The 18,517-nt window shown below is 39.4% G+C and overlaps 1 protein-coding gene across 6 annotated transcripts in view; it reads right to left on the bottom strand.

Annotated features, from left to right (window-relative positions):
* Positions 1-18,517, bottom strand: part of LOC136403583 (BTB/POZ domain-containing protein KCTD7) — a 106,451-nt gene that overhangs the window by 11,578 nt on the left and 76,356 nt on the right. For all 6 annotated transcript variants that reach the window (XM_066382474.1, XM_066382471.1, XM_066382470.1 and 3 more), the window contains 3 exons: positions 11,503-11,584; positions 10,473-10,605; positions 8,022-8,113 (listed from right to left, as the gene is read on the bottom strand). In XM_066382474.1, the coding sequence (XP_066238571.1) occupies positions 8,022-8,113; positions 10,473-10,605; positions 11,503-11,584 (307 nt within the window). The remainder of the gene's footprint in view (positions 1-8,021; positions 8,114-10,472; positions 10,606-11,502; positions 11,585-18,517) is intronic.

Raw genomic sequence — 18,517 nt, forward strand, 5'->3', positions numbered from 1 at the left:
ATCCTCTTCCTATTTTTAATAAAGAACAGTTGGGTACTTGTAGTTTCTGGTTGTGCAAGGTCTGTCCTATGACTTTTCAGAAAAGAGTTCTCAACATAAATTCCTATGGAGTACTTGAAACATAAACAGTTGCTCTTGAACTTGGTAAAAGTCTCAAAGGCCCACGTCCAGGCTTTTTAGAGGCTCTCACCTTCAAGCTCTTACAATCTTCTCTGAGCAAAAGGTAGGGCTGGGGGTGGGCCTTGACCCAAAGAACTAAATTCACTGGTCCTATGACATAGCCTAGCAGAAAAGCTTTGAACAACAAAGACGGCAGTATTTAGCTATGCCAATAAAGATAATAATCCATTTAATAACAGGAGTTGAAATGCAAAGATATACACAGAGAAGCAGAACTTGAGAAAGTGGAGAAAATTCAGGTTAACAGCAGTTAACCCAGTTTCTAGAGAGGCCCTGGAACTGTTGCTGTGAGTCCTGCCTCCCTCCTAACCCTGGTATATCTTAAGAAAACCCCCATTTTTTCTGTTACCTGAGTGAGTCTCTGGACCTTATAACCAAAGGACCCTACTTAATCACCTGTCTCCAACGCTGCTGGCCCCTTTCCTTCCAGCAGAATTTCATTAACAACTGCTGCATGAGCAAGTCTTTCCAACTCCTCTCCTTAGCTAAGGAGAAGCTGGCCTCCATTAGGAGGTTTTTAGTTTTTGTTTCTTTTTAGTTTCTGTCTTTTAAATATTTGTGTTACACTTCTGCTGAGTTACTCCTATGAGTAAGAAACAGAAACCTTATTTGGTACCTGGACCTGTCCAGACTGGCAGAGCCACACAGCAATTTAGGGCACGTTAAGTACTTCCTGAACAAACCAGGGAAGTAATTCAAAGCACTTCTCTGATTAACAACCAATTAGAAGTATCATTTTAATATGTAATGCTAACTTGAGGATTACCTTGCCTCACCAATTCCTTTGCTCTCTCCAAACCTATTTTGAATATATATACCATATTTTCCCATGTATAAGATGCTCCCATGTATAAGATGCACCTTAAATTTGGGGCCGGAAATTTGAAAAGAAATGTATTACATAAAGTTATTGAACTCAAGTTTCATTCATACAGCTTCTCATCCCTGTCAAAACTCCCATCCATTAGCTTGTCTTCATCTGTCTGATGACGAAGCCCTGTCTTCAACGAGTGCAAAAACAAGTGCGAAAAAGTGGGAAATACAAGTAAAAAAAATCTACAACCACTGTATAAGATGCACCCAAGTTTTTAGACCCCAAGTTTTTTGGGAAAGGTGTGTCTTATACATAGGGAAATACGGTATATGCAACTAAGTTTGTTTGGTTTTTTTTTTATTTAAAAAAAATTTTTTAAATTAATTTTAATGGGGTGACATTGATAAATCAGGGTACATATGTTTAAAGAAAACATCTCAAGGTTATTTTGAGATTTGATTATGTTGCATACCCCTCACCCAAAGTCAGATTGTCTTCTACCACCTTCGATCTGGTTTTCTTTGTGCCCCTTCCCCCACTCCCTTCCTCTCCTTCCTCCCTGCCCCCACCACCCCATAACCACCACACTCTTGTCCATGTCTCTGAGTCTCATTTTTAGGTCCAATGTATGTATGGAATCATATAGTTCTTAGTTTTTTCTGATTTACTTATTTCACTCAATATAATGTTATCAAGGTCCATCCATGTTGTTGTAAATGATCCGATGTCATCATTTCTTATGGCTGAGTAATATTCCATAGTATATATGTACCAAAGATTTTTAATCCACTCGTCCACTGACGGACACTTGGGCTGTTTCCAGATCTTCGCTATTGTGAACAATGCTGCCATAAACACAGGGGTGCATTTCTCCTTTTGGAACAGTTCTATGGTGTTCTTGGGGTATATTCCTAAAAGTGGGATTGCTGGGTCAAAAGGCAGTTCGATTTTTAATTTTTTGAGGAATCTCTATACTGTTTGCCACAGAGGCTGCACCAGTCTGCATTCCCACCAGCTATGCAGGAGGGTTCCCTTTTCTCCACATCCTCGCCAGCACTTATTCTGTGTTGTTTCGTTGATGAGCGCCATTCTGACTGGTGTGAGGTGATATCTCATTGTGGTTTTAATTTGTATTTCTCTAATGATTAGTGATGTTGAGCATTTTTTCATATGCCTATTGGCCATCTGTATGTCCTCTTTGGAGAAATGTCTATTCATTTCTTTTGCCCATTTTTGGATTGGATTTTTTGTCTTCCTGGTGTTGAGTTTTACAAGTTCTTTATAAATTTTGGTTATTAACCCCTTATCAGACATATTGTCGAATACGTTCTCCCACTGTGTAGTTTGTCTTTTTATTTGGTTCTTATTGTCTTTAGCTGTGCAAAAGCTTTTAGTCCCATTTGTTTATACTGTCTTTTATTTCACTTGCCCATGGAGATAAGTTGGCAAATATATTGCTACGAGAGATGTCGGAGAGCTTACTGCCTGTTTTCTTCTAAGATCCTTATGGTTTCACGGCTTACATTTAAGTTTTTTATCCATTTTGAGCTTATTTTTGTGAATGGTGTAAGTTGGTGGTCTAGTGTCATTTTTTTGCAGGTAGATGTCCAATTTTCCCAACACCATTTGTTAAAGAGGCTGTTTTTACTCCATTGTATGCTCTTACCTCCTTTGTCAAATATCAGTTGTCCATAAAGGTGTGGGTTTATTTCTGGGTTCTCTGTTCTGTTCCATTGATCTATATACCTGTTCTTATGCCAGTACCAGGCTGTTTTGAGTACAATGGCCTTGTAGTATAACTTGATATTAGGAAGTGTGATACCTCTCGCTTTATTCTTCCTCTTCAAGATTGCTGAGGCTATTCTTGTTCTTTCTTGGTTCCACAAATTTTTGGAATATGTGTTCTATATCTTTGAAGTATGTCATTGGTATTTTAATAGGAATTGCATTGAATTTATAAATTGCTATGGGTAATATGTCATTGGTAATTTCTTACACTAATATTTTGTATTTCTGTTGTGTCAGTTGTTATTTCTCCACTCTCATTTCTAATTTTATTTATTTGAGTCCTCTCTCGTTTTCTCAGTGAGTCTAGTTAAAGGTTCATCGATCTAGTTTACCTTGTCAAAGAACCAGCTTCTGGTTTCATTGATCCTCTATATTGTTTCTTTAGCTTCTATGTCATTTATTTCCGCTCTGATCTTTATTATTTCCTTCCTTCTATTACCCCTGGGCTTTACTTGCTGTTCTTTTTCTAGTTCTTTTAGATACAGGATTAAGTTGTTTATTTGAGCTTTTTCTAGCTTCTTAAGGTATGCCGGTAATGCTATGAACTTCACTCTCAGTACTGCTTTTGCTGTGTTTCATAAATTTTGAGTTGATGTATGCTCATTATCATTCATTTCTAGGAGTTTATTTCTTCTTTGATCTCATTGTGAACCCATTCGTTATTTAATAACATGCTATTTAGTACCCAAGTGTTTGAGTATTTTTCAGTTTTTTTCTGTTGTAGTTGATTTCTAGTTTCATGCCATTGTGATCAGAGAAGATGCTTGATATGATTTCAATCTTCTTAAATCTGTTGAGACCACTTTTGTGCCCTAACATGTGGTCTATCCTAGAGAATGTACCATGAGCACTTGAAAAGAATGTATATTCTGCTGCTTAGGGTGAAAGGTTCTGAAGATATCTATTAAATCGAGTTGATCTAGTGTGTCCTTTAAGTCTGCTGTTTCTTTGTTAATTTTCTTTCTTGAGGATCTATCTAGTGATGTTAGTGGGGTATTAAAATCCCCTACTATTATAGTATTGCTGTTGATCTCGCCCTTTATATCCATCAAAGTCTGCTTTATATATTTATGTGCTCCTACATTAGGTGCATAGATATTTATAATGGTTATACCTTCCTGTTGGATTGCTCCCTTTATCATTATGTAGTGTCCTTCTTTATGTCTTACTATAGCCTTTGTTTTAAAGTCCATTTTGTCTGATATAAGTATTGCTACCTCAGCTTTTTTTTCATTTCTGTTTGCATGAAATATGTTTTTCCATCCTTTTACCTTCAGTCTATGTGCAACTTTTGTTTTAAGGTGTGTTTCTTGTAGACAGCATATGTAAAGGTCCTGTTTTCTTATCCACGCAGCTACCCTATGTCTTTTGATTGTATCATTTAATCCATTTACATTTAAGGATATTATTGATATGTCATAAAATGGCAAACATTAAAAATTAAAAAACATGTGCCATTTTTAAAGTTTTTGCATGTGCATTTAATGTAAAACATTAAAACCCTGTGTCACTGAACCTCTGTAATACCTAGAAAAATAAAAACACCCTATTTTAGTTAATGCCTGTGATTAAGCATCACTGCCCACTGCAGGTGGTCCAAAAGTTTCTCTACTGTGCATTAACTGGACATCTTTGTCAGCGATACAGGTATCACAGCCCATACTGCTGATGCTTCCACAGTTAGCAGGCCATAAGCTGTTTCAGTCATTCCAGTGCAGATCCGAAGAAACCATTTTTGACAAGAGGCTTCACATAAGATGGCATCCTGATCACCATTCACTTCATTTGTACAAATTCCACAGGGAGCCATTTTATTCTTTAAAGCTGTATTCCTCTTTTGCTATATTCTTTTCCCTCTTTGATCAGTTTACAACAGGCCCCTTAGCATTTCTTGCAGCATTGGTTTAGTTGTAGTGCAGGGGTCCCCAAACTGCGGCCCCCTGAGGCATTTATCCGGCCCCCACTGCACACCCAGAAGGGGCACCTCTTTCATTGGTGGTCAGTGAGAGGAGCATAGTTCCCATTGAAATACTGGTCAGTTTGTTGATTTAAGTTTACTTGTTCTCTATTTTAAATATTGTATTCGTTCCCATTTTGTTTTTTTACTTTAAAATAAGATATGTGCAGTGTGCATAGGGATTTGTTCATAGTTTTTTTATAGTCCGGCCCTCCAACAGTCTGAGGGACAGTGAATTGGCCCCCTGTGTAAAAAGTTTGGGGACCCCTGTTGTAGTGAATTCCTTGCATATTTTTTTGTCTGGGAAGCTTTATATTTCTCCTTCAATTTTAAACGATAGCCTTGCTAGAAAAAGTAGTCTTGGTTGTAGGATCTTCTTCTGCATTACTTTGAATATTTCTTGCTATTCCCTTCTGGCCTCAAGTGTTTCTGTTGAGAAGTCGGATGTCATCTTTATGGAGGCTCCTTTGTAGGTGATACCCTTTAATTCTCTAGTAGCTTTTAATATTTTCTCTTTATCACTTAGCTTTGGTATTTTAATTATGATGAGTCTTAGTATAGATTTCTTTGGGTTTCTCTTTAATGGAGTTCTCTGTGCTTCTTGAACATGTGAGACTTTTTCCTGCCTCAATTTAGGAAAGTTTTCAGCTATGATGTGATTGAACAAAGTCTCTATCCCTTGTTCTTTCTCTTCTTCTTCAGGAACCCCTATGATGCAGATGTTATTTCTCTTCATGTTGTCAGAGAGCTCTCTTAGAGTTTCCTCAGACTTTTTGAGTCTTTTTTTTTTTGCTTTGCTTCCGTGTCTTTGTTTATCTTGTCCTCTAACTCGCTGATTCAATCCTCAGCTTCATCCATCCTGCTTTAATTCCTTCCATTGTGGTCTTCATTTCTGATATTGTATTTGTCATTTCTAACTGACTTTTTTTTTTTTTTCCTGAAGCTGGAAACAGGGATAGACAGACAGACTCCCGCATGCGCCCAACCGGGATCCACCCGGCACGCCCACCAGGGAGCGATGCTCTGCCTCTCCGGGGCGTCACTCTGTCGTGACCAGAGCCACTCTAGCGCCTGGGGCAGAGGCCAAGGAGCCATCCCCAGCGCCCGGGCCATCTTTGCTCCAATGGAGCCTAAGCTGCGGGAGGGAAAGAGAGAGACAGAGAGGAAGGAGAGGGGGAGGGGTGGAGAAGCAGATGGGCACTTCTCCCGTGTGCCCTGGCCAGGAATCGAACCTGGGACTTCTGCACGCCAGGCCGACGCTCTACCACTGAGCCAACTGGCCAGGGCTCTAACTGACCTTTTTATTATTTAAATTTCCTCTGTTATATTTGCTATCTCTTTATTTAGGTGTTCGTAATGACCATCTATTGTTGTTCTAAGTTCTTTGAACATCGTAATAATCACTATTTTAAACTCTGCATCCGGTAATTTGGTTATCTCTGACTCATTCAAGTCCTTCTCTGGGGCTTTCTCTTGATTCATTTGGGTTGCATTTCTCTGCTTGCCCATTTTGTCTGTGTATAAGAAGGGTTTGGCCAGTGGAGTCCAATGGGTGTTGCCTCTGTGTTCCCTAGGTGTGCTCTGTCTGCAGGCCCACCACTCCCTCTGCTGCTGCCTAGGGCATTTAGGTATGGGCGTTGCAGGTGCCAGCCAGCTGCGCTGTCACTGTGGTTTCCGCCTCTCCTCCACTGGGAGGAGCTGTGTTCATGTGCCCAGCTCTACAAGCCTCAGCTGGTCTCGGCCTTCACCTTGCCACTGCTGGTGGGGTTGCATGATGCGCACAGGCCACAAGCCTCAGCATCAAGGGCAGGGATGAGAACCTTTCCTCTTCTGTGGTTCTCCACTTGTTCTGGGGATTCCACCCCAACCCCGCGGCCGCTTGTGCGTCCAGCAGCAAGCCTTGGCTCTGTGGGTTGGGCGGGGCTACAGGTGCAAGCTCAGCTGCAGATCTCTGCCTTTTCCTTGGCTTTTGCCCCGCCCCTGCAAGTGGAGCTGGCTTGTGTGTAGGGCCGCAAACCTCGGCTCTGCAGGTGGGGCGAGGCTGCGCACTCTTGCTCAGTGGCGGATCTCCGCTTGTTCCAGGGCTCCTGCCCTTCCCCTGCAGGCGAGCCACAGCTGGGTTGGACCGCTTTCAGAGTCCCCTCCACCCCCACTGGGCTAGACTGAGCTCACGCTGGGCCTCAGGCATGGCTGGCCCGAATTCTGCCCCACCGGCTCCCGCCCTCCAGCAAGCCCTCAGCAGTGTAGGTGGGGGTGCTGCAGGCCAGACCCTAACACTACATACTGTAGTCCTGAAAGCTTCCCCCTTCTAAGCTGCTCTGCTCTGAGTGCTGTGGGAGAGCTTGTTTGGCTGATGTCCTGCTTCCCTTTGCTGGTACTGCTGGTTCCAGGGGATATACTCACTTCCAATTTGGGGAGTGACTTAGCCCAGGGGTTAGGATGGCTGTCCCTCAAAGTGTTTCTCCCTGTGCCTCCTAGATTACACTCTCTTCCTACTACTCCGGTCCTCTCAGCTCTCCCATCCCCTGGAGCCCCAGGTGAGTGGTTGTGAGAGGTTTTCTGCACAGTCCCTTTAAGAAGAATCCTGGGTCTGAGAAAACTGTCTCTTTCTCACAAACAGTATCCTAACTTGTTTCGCAGCTAAATACTATCCATTTGCCTCTTCTAAGCTCTGGGGCTGCAGGCTGGGACTTTGTTCCTGGGACTCAGGACCCCCCCCCCCCTCCGCTAAACTCTTTTCCCGCCACATGAGTCTCTCCAGGCTGCCATTCGCTCTGGGGAGCTGGGCAGCCCTCTCTGCGTTTCCGCTTTTTCTACCAGTCTCAGTGTGGCTTCTTCAGTGTTCCTTGGTTGAAGAGTCCTCTTAGTTTAGTTCAAAGTTGGTTTTCCCAGATGATGGTTCTTAAAATTAAGTTGTAATCCACTTTGGTTCTGGGAGTTGGAAGTTGGTACGTCTGCCTACTCCATTGCCATCTTGCTGCCCTCCTCACAACTGAGTTTTAATAAATTTACCCTAGCTGTATGTGACCTTAGCTTAGTTCAATACCCAAGAAATAAGAGACTGGGTTATGGAAAGTGAAGGGAAAAGTAGTTTACTTGCTAATGAGAATGCTTCATATTCTTAAAACTAACACTATTATCACACTCTTATATATCTTTGGCAGTCTGTCTTTTAGAAATACTTTATGTTTTATAAATCCATACCTATTTCAGTGGCTGAAAAGATAGTAAAGTTACCTTCAGGGGAAAAACATCCAAATATAAAAGCTCTGTTTCACTGACCTGTAATTGCTTTCACAACCATATCAGACACTTCCGGAATTTCTTCATTAACAGGGACACAAAGCATCTGAGGTGTAACCCAGTGTAGGGCTCTACAAGAGAGAAAGATAATAAACAAGAGTTCAAAGAATGGGCTGTAGTCATTTATCTTGTCATTTCCTTCAGTTACAGGGAAAAAAGGGAACCGCTGACTAATCAGGCAATCCTAGGCCCAAGCACATCACCCAGCAGATATCAGGAGCTCAGCTGATGTTCCCATGTAACTAGAATCTGAAAATGAGGCTTCTTTTCTGCACCTATCACAAGAAAAGCCTAAGACAATTTTACTGGTTGTAATGAGATTATACTAAGTCTGTAAAGCACTAGATACGTATTTGAGAATGAGGATTTGAAAAGAACCTGCTGCTCCCTTCCTTCATTGTCCACCACTGGTGCCCCTTTTAGGCTCTGCCCTCAACTTCTGAAGCATACCAGAGCTTGTGTAAGAGGTCAACAAGCATGTGTCACCCCAGCCTAAATCACTGAGTTCCCTGATCACATCATAACTTCATTCCAGAGACTCTGCTGCCTACGCTACCACTAGATTGATTAATGTTCTCACCCTCAATGTCAGTCCAAAGTCCATCTAGTTGCTTGAGGTGTATCTTCCACCTTCCCAAGATCAGCTTCTCATTTCTGGTATGACACCAGAAAGTACTGATCCACCAATCACAAGTCCCAATGTCTGGGAACTCCATCTGATATTGCTTGGTCTGGTCCTCTTCCTTCAGAAACACCTTGTCACGCTCAGGCTTTCTGTGGTACCCGAATTTGACAGCCTATTTTCTAAATGTTTCACTGCCACTGGAATGCAGAGCAGAGGTTCACTCCACTGGCCGTGACAGACTGGGTGCTCTGCCAACTGTTATCAGCCCAGTACTAGTGGAAAGATGTGATTGGAGGAATGGATGAATAATGAGAACCCCCCTGGTAGAGATGAGAAAAAATGACACTCATTGCCTTGATATGGATATTTAGAGCTTTCTGCCTGACAAGCTAGTTAGTACAATGAAATGAGAAAGTAATAAATTTCCTCTTGGCCCTGGCCGGTTGGCTCAGCGGTAGAGCGTCGGCCTAGCGTGCGGAGGACCCGGGTTCGATTCCCGGCCAGGGCACACAGGAGAAGCGCCCATTTGCTTCTCCACCCCTCCGCCGCGCCTTCCTCTCTGTCTCTCTCTTCCCCTCCCGCAGCCAAGGCTCCATTGGAGCAAAGATGGCCCGGGCGCTGGGGATGGCTCTGTGGCCTCTGCCTCAGGCGCTGGAGTGGCTCTGGTCGCAACATGGTGACGCCCAGTAGGGGCAGAGCATTGCCTCCTGGTGGGCAGAGCGTCGCCCCTGGTGGGCGTGCTGGGTGGATCCCGGTCGGGCGCATGCGGGAGTCTATCTGACTGTCTCTCCCTGTTTCCAGCTTCAGAAAAAAAAAAAAAAAAAAGAAAAAAAAAAAATAAATAAATAAATAAATTTCCTCCTTAGAAAATATGGAGATTTTAAACAATTTGAAACATCAGAAATGGTTCTTACCAAAAGTAGCTTGGAGTCAGACAGATAAGGAAGACGGTGACGTGACCTTTCCTCCTATCAATGCACCATATTCCTTCTCTTTCTGACACCACAAAGCAGCTTATGTGCTAAGGATGGCAGGTACCTTAGCTGTTACTTGTTCTCAGGGTCTAAAATTCAAGTGCCCTATTTTCCCACAATGTATTCTTTATTCTTCCAATAGTTAGTAGTAAATAGTGTAATAAATTAAGTCCCCCCTTTATTCACAGTTTCACTTTCCAGTCTCAGTTACCCACGGTCAACTATGGTCCAAAAATACTAAGAGGAAAATTTCAGAAATAAACAATTCATGTTTTAAATTGCTGTTCTGAATTGTGTGATGAAACCTCATCTGTCTCAACCAAGACATGAATTGTCTCTTTGTCCAGCATATCTACACTGTACATTCTACCTGTCCATTAGCCATTTAGTAGCCATCTTGGTTATCAGATCAACTGCCGTGGTATTGCAGTGCTTGGGTGCAAGTCACCCTTATTTTACTTACTAATGGCTCCAATGTGCAAGAGACGTGATACTGGTAATTTGAAAATGCCGAAGAGAAATCGTAAAGTTCTTGCTTTAAGTGAAAGTGTGGAAGTTCTCAACTTAATAAAACATATCGGGGGATGCATTCCTGTATCTTTTATTCAGTACATTGTTATAACTGTTCTATTTTATTACTAGTTGTTGTTAATCTCTTACTATGCCTAGTTTATAAATTAAACTTTATCCTAGGTTTGTGTGTATAGGAGAAAAAAGTATCTATAGGGTTCAGTACTATCTGCAGTTTCAGACATCCACTTGGGGTCTTGGAACAAATCCCCTGCAGATAAGGGGAGACTACTATATAACAAAACAAAGAAAAACAACTACCTGATCCTCCTTTGAATAGCGAGATCTTTCTTCTCATCATCAGTAGTTTCTGGACAGAACACATATTTATAAAGACGAGTCATGATGTACTTTTCAATCTGATCCATTATCTTCTCAACTCTTTCTGGAGGCACTGAAATATCCAAATGGATATAAAAGCTCAAGATGAGGATGGACATTTAAAATTAAGACTATGCTTTCATGGTATTTTCTACATAAAAGAAAACTAATTTGCTAAAGTACATTAAACACACCCGAAAATAAAAGTGTAAGGTGTTAAACTGAAAAATACCTTTTAAAAAATTAACTCACCTTTGGGATTGCCTTTTAAACAGAATCTCCACTTCTAACTTACACTGTCTGGGCAGGACCTAACAGGTGTTAGATCTTCCCAACACCCAAGTGGGAAGACCTCAGCATGGGTCGGTGACTACTGCTCCATCAGAAAGGCACTTGAAATTCCCAAGGTTGATGAATGCTGGCAAGATTCACACTTTCACTTTTCTGAGGTTAACTATAAAACTTTAGCAATCTCTCCTAAGTACATATATGCAGCAGAGTTCTCAGATATACATATATGCTATGTATATCCTAAAATAACATAAAACGGAAATCAAATTCAAGAAGAATCCCTAAAATCCTAAAGCACTAAATCAGTATTCTCAATTTTTTTCCTGCCTTAATCCATAAGGAATATATAATCACGAACAAATATCTCATCAAGTTGGTAATTCCAAAATTTGGGTTTCATTTAGAAGCCTCCCAGAGAGTTTTAACTGACTGCCCCAACCCCTAATAAAGTTATTAAACATTGCTCAATAAATTACCCAATTGCTGTGATTATCTTGGAATGCTATACATGGTGGTATTCAAAGGTACTGCTAAGTATAAGACCAACTACCAAAATGCTGGAGTTTATAGGATGGTGTAGGCATACCAGCCAGGACCATCAGAGAAAGAGAAAAACTGCTGACTTGCCCTGTGCAACCACCAGCAATTCCTCAGTTTGGGCTGCCTAACAAAGCATTACCTTTTCCACGAGTCTGCATCCTTTCAGCCACGTTCTGGTAAAAGTCCTGAGTACACTCTGACTGTTCCTCAATGCTTAAATCCTGAAACAAAGGAATAAAAAGGCTGCTTGGTAGGTGAGGAAAAATCAGGAGTAAAACCTTCAATTTTATGAAGTCTCCAAATTCCACTCCTTAAACTGGTACCAATCTCAAGTATTTACCAATTGTATTAACTCTGCAGGGAAGAAAAGCCTTTTCATAAATATTAATTACAATACCCCATGTCTTATTCAATGGGTATAATGCATATTTTGATAATTTACATGTTTATATAAATTTATATAATATTCCATTATATTAACCAATTTTAAAAATAAATTTTTATTAATTTTAATGGGATGACATTAATAAATCAGGATACATATGTTCAAAGAAAACATCTCCAGGTTATCTTGTCATTCAATTATATTGCATACCCATCACCCAAAGTCAAATTGTCCTCTGTCACCTTTTATCTGGTTTTCTTCATGCCCCTCCCCTCCCCCCTTCTTCCTCCCCACTCCTGTAACCACCACACTCTTGTCCAAATTTCTATAATATTCCATTATATTAACCAATTTTTAAAACTATCATCTATCACTGTGCATCTGGGTTCCTCCCCTTTTTTCAGTATTATATATTATAGCTAATAATTATGTGAAACTGTTGTTTTTGGTTATTCCTTTGTGATACTAATGTGATACAAAAGTAGCATTAATAGTTTCTGAGTATGAACAAGTGCTAGATACTCCTCAGAATCTGCACTGTACCATCATAAACCACGTACATGTGCTTATCTCTCCATGGCCTCCCCAACACTGGGCTTTTATAATTTATATTTGGTTTTACTGATATTTTCGATGTAAATATAATACATATATACTTATTTTCTACTTTCTTCCAAAGAATATTTGAAGTCTACACAAAATATAAACACAGATCAGCACAATAAACTAGAAGGTGATAAAAAAAAAAAAAAAGAAGAAAAAGCATGGAAAGAAACAGAAAGCAGAGCCAGCAATGAGAACACAAAAATGTATTCCTTGAAGATACAAAACTTAGTCAACAACCTGTAAATCTGTCTCTAACTAAACTTTCTACCAATCATCACTAAGATGAAAATAGTCACCTAAGAGTCCAAAATATAAAAGCAAACTAATTCTTTAGGTGAAATTCTGACACCAACATCAGAAACTTCTCCCAAGAATTCTCATTAAGATGTCACTGGAGAAAGGCAAATTCCACTGACCTCTGTCTCCTCGACGCCTCTGCCTCTGCATGAGCCACGGACTGAAACCCCCCAGGACAGCATGCAGACTCTGGCGCTCTGGCTTACTTCAGAAAGGATGCCCTGGTATCAAGGGCAGTGACCAAACCTTGCCTTATCTGCCTTTACAATGTCTCTGCCTTCCATTCTTTCCTGGTTTGGGCCTTCGTAATCCCTCACCTATTCAGCTACTCTCTCCACCTTTGATCTCTCTCACTTATCATTTATCTTTTTTCTTTTAAACAGTTTTACTTACTTACTTATTTATATTGATTGATTTTAGAGAGAGAAAAAGCAACGGATAGAGACTAAAACATCAACCTGTTTCTGCACGTACACTGACCAGGGACCAAACCTCCAATCTTTGCATATCAGAATAATACTCGAAGCAACCGAGCTATCTAGTCAACACAACCTCTCACTTTTCAATCCATCTTTCACACACCACAGTCCAACTGATCATGCTAGATTGTGATCTGATCACATTGTGCCTCAAACCTCCAATGGCTGTCCATCAGATGAATGCTGTCTTCAAAAGCTGTCCAAGAAAGTTCCCAATAGTTATTGCCTTTAAGGTTAAGTTCATTCATTATCTCCTCTAAGAAGTCTCTTATTCCCTTAGTCAAAAAAATCTTGTAGGTTTCACAGCACGTACAGACTCTGTGACCACCTTGATGACAGCTCTTGCTACTGTCTTAGTTATCTATGTAAGAGCCATTTGGTTGAATTATTGTAGAATTGATCCTTTATCTAGTAAGGACTAAGTACTGCCCTTAGTAAATTTTATGCATTTTGTAACGTTAAGCTTCTATTAATATTCACCACAATTTCCTGCTGTTTCCTTCCACTTTATCTGCCTTTTATTTTTCACAGCACACATGCTTAAAAGTTAAAACATTCAACATTTTACCTGGTTATTAAGAATAATTTTTCAACGGTTCAATTTTCGCTCCTCTCCACAGGTAAAATAAATATCCTAATCTACTTTTTTCCTAAATCATGTTCAGCTATTTTATTTGGCTAGAATGTAAGGTACAGTATGAAACATAAGACCTTAAACAATCTGTGTACAATCTTCCTGTCTTTTTCAGCAGCAATTAGCAAAAAGCAACCTTGTTCTCCTTTGTTTCCAATTGTCACATAATGTGCTCCTGAGGAAGTGAATCTATTTCTGGAATCCTGGTTTATTTCACTCCTCTATATAGTAATCTTTTAACATCAAAGTCACATATAGTTGTGGGGGGCTCAAACTTGTGAAGGTTAAATACATTAATTTTTCCATTTGTTGTGAATTTTGATTCCGGTAAGAAAGTGGGTTTGCCCATTTTTTATTTTTAAAAAACTTGTAAAAAAATCACATAAAGTTGTGATCACTTTAACTTTAGAATATATTTTAAAGTTTGTTAACTTTAGAAACTTTCTCTCCCAAATCTTGGCATTCTCTACCCCCGAAAGATTATATGGTATATTTGCTCCCTTGTTTTTCTACAACAAACAACAATATTGTAATTAAAATGATATTTTAAGTGTTCACATTAACCTGCAAAGTATTTGTAAATTTATTTTTCTCAGCTAGATTCTAGATATAATCCTTAGTCTTTCAATTCATTGACTAAACTTCTCTCTCTATTAGATTAAGTAATTAATATTTTATCTTATTTATTGCTATTGTTTTTTAAATTGCTGTTTTTTTAAGACTGCTTGGCTTGTCACTAGCATGTTGTACTCTAACTGAATTTTATAGACTTTATCTCGCCATGTTGCTAGATTTATACCTTTATTAGTATTCTGTTTGCCTGATAAGATTTTCCCTGAATTTCCAGAAAATTACATTTCTATCTATTCTAAAAAGTTATTATATGATTAGAATTGCCAGACACTGTACAAGCAATAATATAAAAGTTCAATAAAATGCTTAGCATTCAGTTTAAATGGAAAGACAATGCAAATAAATAATTATCTTCTTCTATGATACATATAAGCCAGAAGGATACAGTGTCATGGGCATATAGTAAATCTCTCATTTCTTTTTCTTATTCCTTCTATCTCCAACAATCATCTAGAAATAGATATGGTAGTAGCAGCAGTAACTATTCCTGTTTCATACTAATACCCATGTGAGATGGTCATGATGGTCACGAAAAAGGTTGTCTCCCTCACCTCTGCTGTGTGAACCCAAATAGATCCATAGCTAATCTATGGGAAAAGTCCTGATCCTGCCTTGATGGGGAGGAAGGGTGGGTCTCTACATGAGCATGCTTGGTACGTCACATACATGGCTTTCCTTGGGTAAAGCCAATTCCTAATGAGACTTCAGTCTTTGTTTCCTATCTAGCCCTAACCTATGAATTGATCAAAAAAATTTACAATGCAAATTCTCTAAGCTTCACTTTTGTACAAAACTCAATCTCCAGACAAAAAGATCCACGAAAAAAACAATTTTAGGTCCACTGAAAGACATTTCTTCGGAGAACTAGTTTTACTATTATGCCTGGACTTCCATGTGAATAGTCATAGCAGCAGCTACAGGAAGAACATGTCCGTCAAAACATGTTTATAAATTCTAAATAGTAAATGATTCCTTTGTTCTCTTATTCTTAAGTCATTTTATAAATCTCAAATTTTTCCAATAAGCAAACTAAATTTAAATAAACAAAAGACGGACTACTATCATGGAGTCTGTGAGATAAAATTTTTGACTATTAAACCTATTAATTTAATGGTATTTTTAATAAAGGGGCCCTTACTTAACATTTTAATTGATATTTTAATTTTCCTTTATGATGTTATAATTTACTTGTTACTCTTTATATACTTTCTGCAACTTAGGTGCTTACCCTTCATTTGTACCAAATCCTAACACTTAATTTAGAATAAACTACATTTATTCTTATGATTATCACTAGTACTCACTTGGAAGTAGAAATACTGTGACTTCCTCTTAAAGACCTAACTTGTCCGTTTCAGTGGTACCAATGGATCACCTATTTTGCGACTCCACATAATCACTGTCATTTTACTATAATTCAGAAAATTCATTTTTATATTTCTATTTTTATGTACAGATCCACTTCATTACAGTGTTTATTTTACAATGTAAAATAACTCTCCTGCCACTCTATCCTTTTATTCTGCTTTAGATTCCTTGTAGGACTTACCATTGTATTATATTATAAATCAGTTTATTGTGTTTCCTTCACTAACATGTCAGCTTCACAAGGGCACTGTTCACCCTCATATCCTCAGCGCCTATAACAGAGCCAGGCATAGTGCTAGTGCTCAACCGTAACTGAATGAGAGAAGGAATGAATGTAGCCATTTATCAGAATTCTGTTTATCATACTAGAAAGATGTTGGGAGACAATTCTACATAGATCTCTTATTTTTCCCCACATCTTGTGAGGAGAGGCACTGACTGCCCTTGCTCTGTGCTCTTTTCAAGGACAGCTGTATAACCAACAGCCTTGAGACACAAGGATAGAGCCTCCCTCAAGTGAAAAAATGGCTCAATTGTTTACTGTCCAGTATGTTTCCCTCTGGGGCAAAGGTCGGGCAAGCTCATGCCCATTATAAAAGGTCCTTTTCTCTAAAATAACTCACTGCATTCACATGCACTGCCCTGTGAGAACTGGTATTCGGGGAATTGGTGCAAATGCTAATGATAAGCTCTGGCTCTCTTACTGCTGTTTTAAAAACTAGCCTTTTTTTCTGACCCAAGAGACTTGTGTCTTCTGCCAGCATCCATAAAACTATGGCAGTCTAATTTGTTACTTTATAAGTAAGGGTAAATCTTAGATCCTTCAGTTCTTGCCAAAGGGCTAAATGATACAGCAGACTTGCTTTGGTTAATTCTTAGGTTCTACAAAATCCCAAAAGGTTTTTTCATCATTTTCTAAGAAAAAGCACAGTCTAACAGAGTAAAGCAACCCTTTTTCTTAAATACTCTCTAACCATTGCTTGGGATCATCTTTTCTATAAAGTCTATATAAAATCATTTCACATTTTTTCCTAAAAAAAATTTTTTTTTATAGTTTAAAAAGTTGACAAGTGGGTGTATTCCTTTGACTATTAACACTGATAGTTTCTCTTTAAGGATGAGAAAATTTATCTAAAAAAGTCTAATTGCAAACCCTAGCCAGGTAGCTCAGTTGGTTAGAGCTCTGTCTTATTACACCAGGGTTGGGGTTCAATCCCCAGTCAGGGTACATACAAAAATCAACCAGTGAATACATAAATAAGTGGAACAACAAATTGATGTTTCTCTCTCTCAAAGTAAAAAAGAAAGTCTGAGTGTAGATGAAGTACTTCCTGATAAAGATAAAATGACTGAAAAAAATTTTAACACAATTATGAAAATATGTAGTGTATTCATTTCTAGACCTGGCCCATCTCCAGAAAAGGCTGCTCACCACTGTACACCTGTACACTAGGACTGGAGAAAACGGGAATGAAGAAAGAAAAACATGCAGACCAGTGTTCAGTGTTCTGAAACTCACAAAATTGAGGAATGCAGTAGAAAGAATTATCAATTAAGGGCAGTGTCAACAAGGCAGTTGCAAATAGATAAGAATGAAAAATTTCATACTTAGTAGATCATAAGAATAAGGTATCTAGAAAGTTATTTAGTGAGAATATTAACTTCAGATTTTTAAGCCGTTTGGATGAATACAGAGGGCACCTTGCACTGTGACATATTTCATTACCTCACAGGAACTACCCCAAGTTGTACTTCACCAAATTCTCTCAAGAAACCTACGTAATTAAATTATTTGAAGCTAGTTAGGTAAGGTTGCTTCATTTAGGTGTAAATCTGTTTTATTTATTTGAAACCCATTAACTTGCAGTTAAAGACAAGAAGGGCTTCTCCGAGGACATTCACTTAAACAAACGTCTATTTGGTATCAGGTATGTGCTAGGTGTCATGCTAGATGCCGAGCATACAAGCATAGAACTTGGCCACTTAACCATAAAACGGTGTTAGGGTAGAAATGGAAAATAGGTTGCACAGTGGTTCTTAAACAAGAAGGACTCTGAGGTCATATCCACGTGATGCCTTGAAAACAATTAAATACAGCAGTAGCTGCACCAGTTAATTACCTCTTTACTATAATGATTTAAATCTTAACTAAGGGCCCTGGCCGGTTGGCTCAGTGGTAGAGCGTCGGCCTGGTGTGCAGGAGTCCCGGGTTCGATTCCCGGCCAGGGCACACAGGAGAAGTGCCCATCTGCTTCTCCACCCCTCCCCCTCTCCTTCCTCTCTGTCTCTCTCTTCTCCTCCCGCAGCCAAGGCTCCATGGGAGCGAAGTTGGCCTGGGTGCTGAGGATGGCTCCATGGCCTCAGCCTCAGGCGCTAGAATGACTCTGATTGCAACAGAGCAACGCCCCAGATGGGCAAAGCATTGCCCCCTGATGGGCATGCCGGGAGGATCCCGGTCGGGCGCATGAGGGAGTCTGTCTGACTGCCTCCCCGTTTCCAACTTCAGAAAAATACAAAAAAAACCCAAAACTCAACTAAGTTATTACAGAACAAGGGAACATTACACTTCTGAGCAAAAGAAAAAGGAATAAATTGAGCTGACTAGTTTTTTAAAATACAATATTATATAGTGTATATGTTATATGTACTATATATAAAGTATGTGCCAATATAGTATGGCTATCCTATAAACATTTCATATGGGCTGAAGCATTAATAACTATAAAACTTTAGTTTTAATATCTGATAAAAA

Source organism: Saccopteryx leptura, chromosome 4, assembly GCF_036850995.1.
Source record: "Saccopteryx leptura isolate mSacLep1 chromosome 4, mSacLep1_pri_phased_curated, whole genome shotgun sequence".
Classification (NCBI taxonomy): Eukaryota; Metazoa; Chordata; class Mammalia; order Chiroptera; family Emballonuridae; genus Saccopteryx; species Saccopteryx leptura.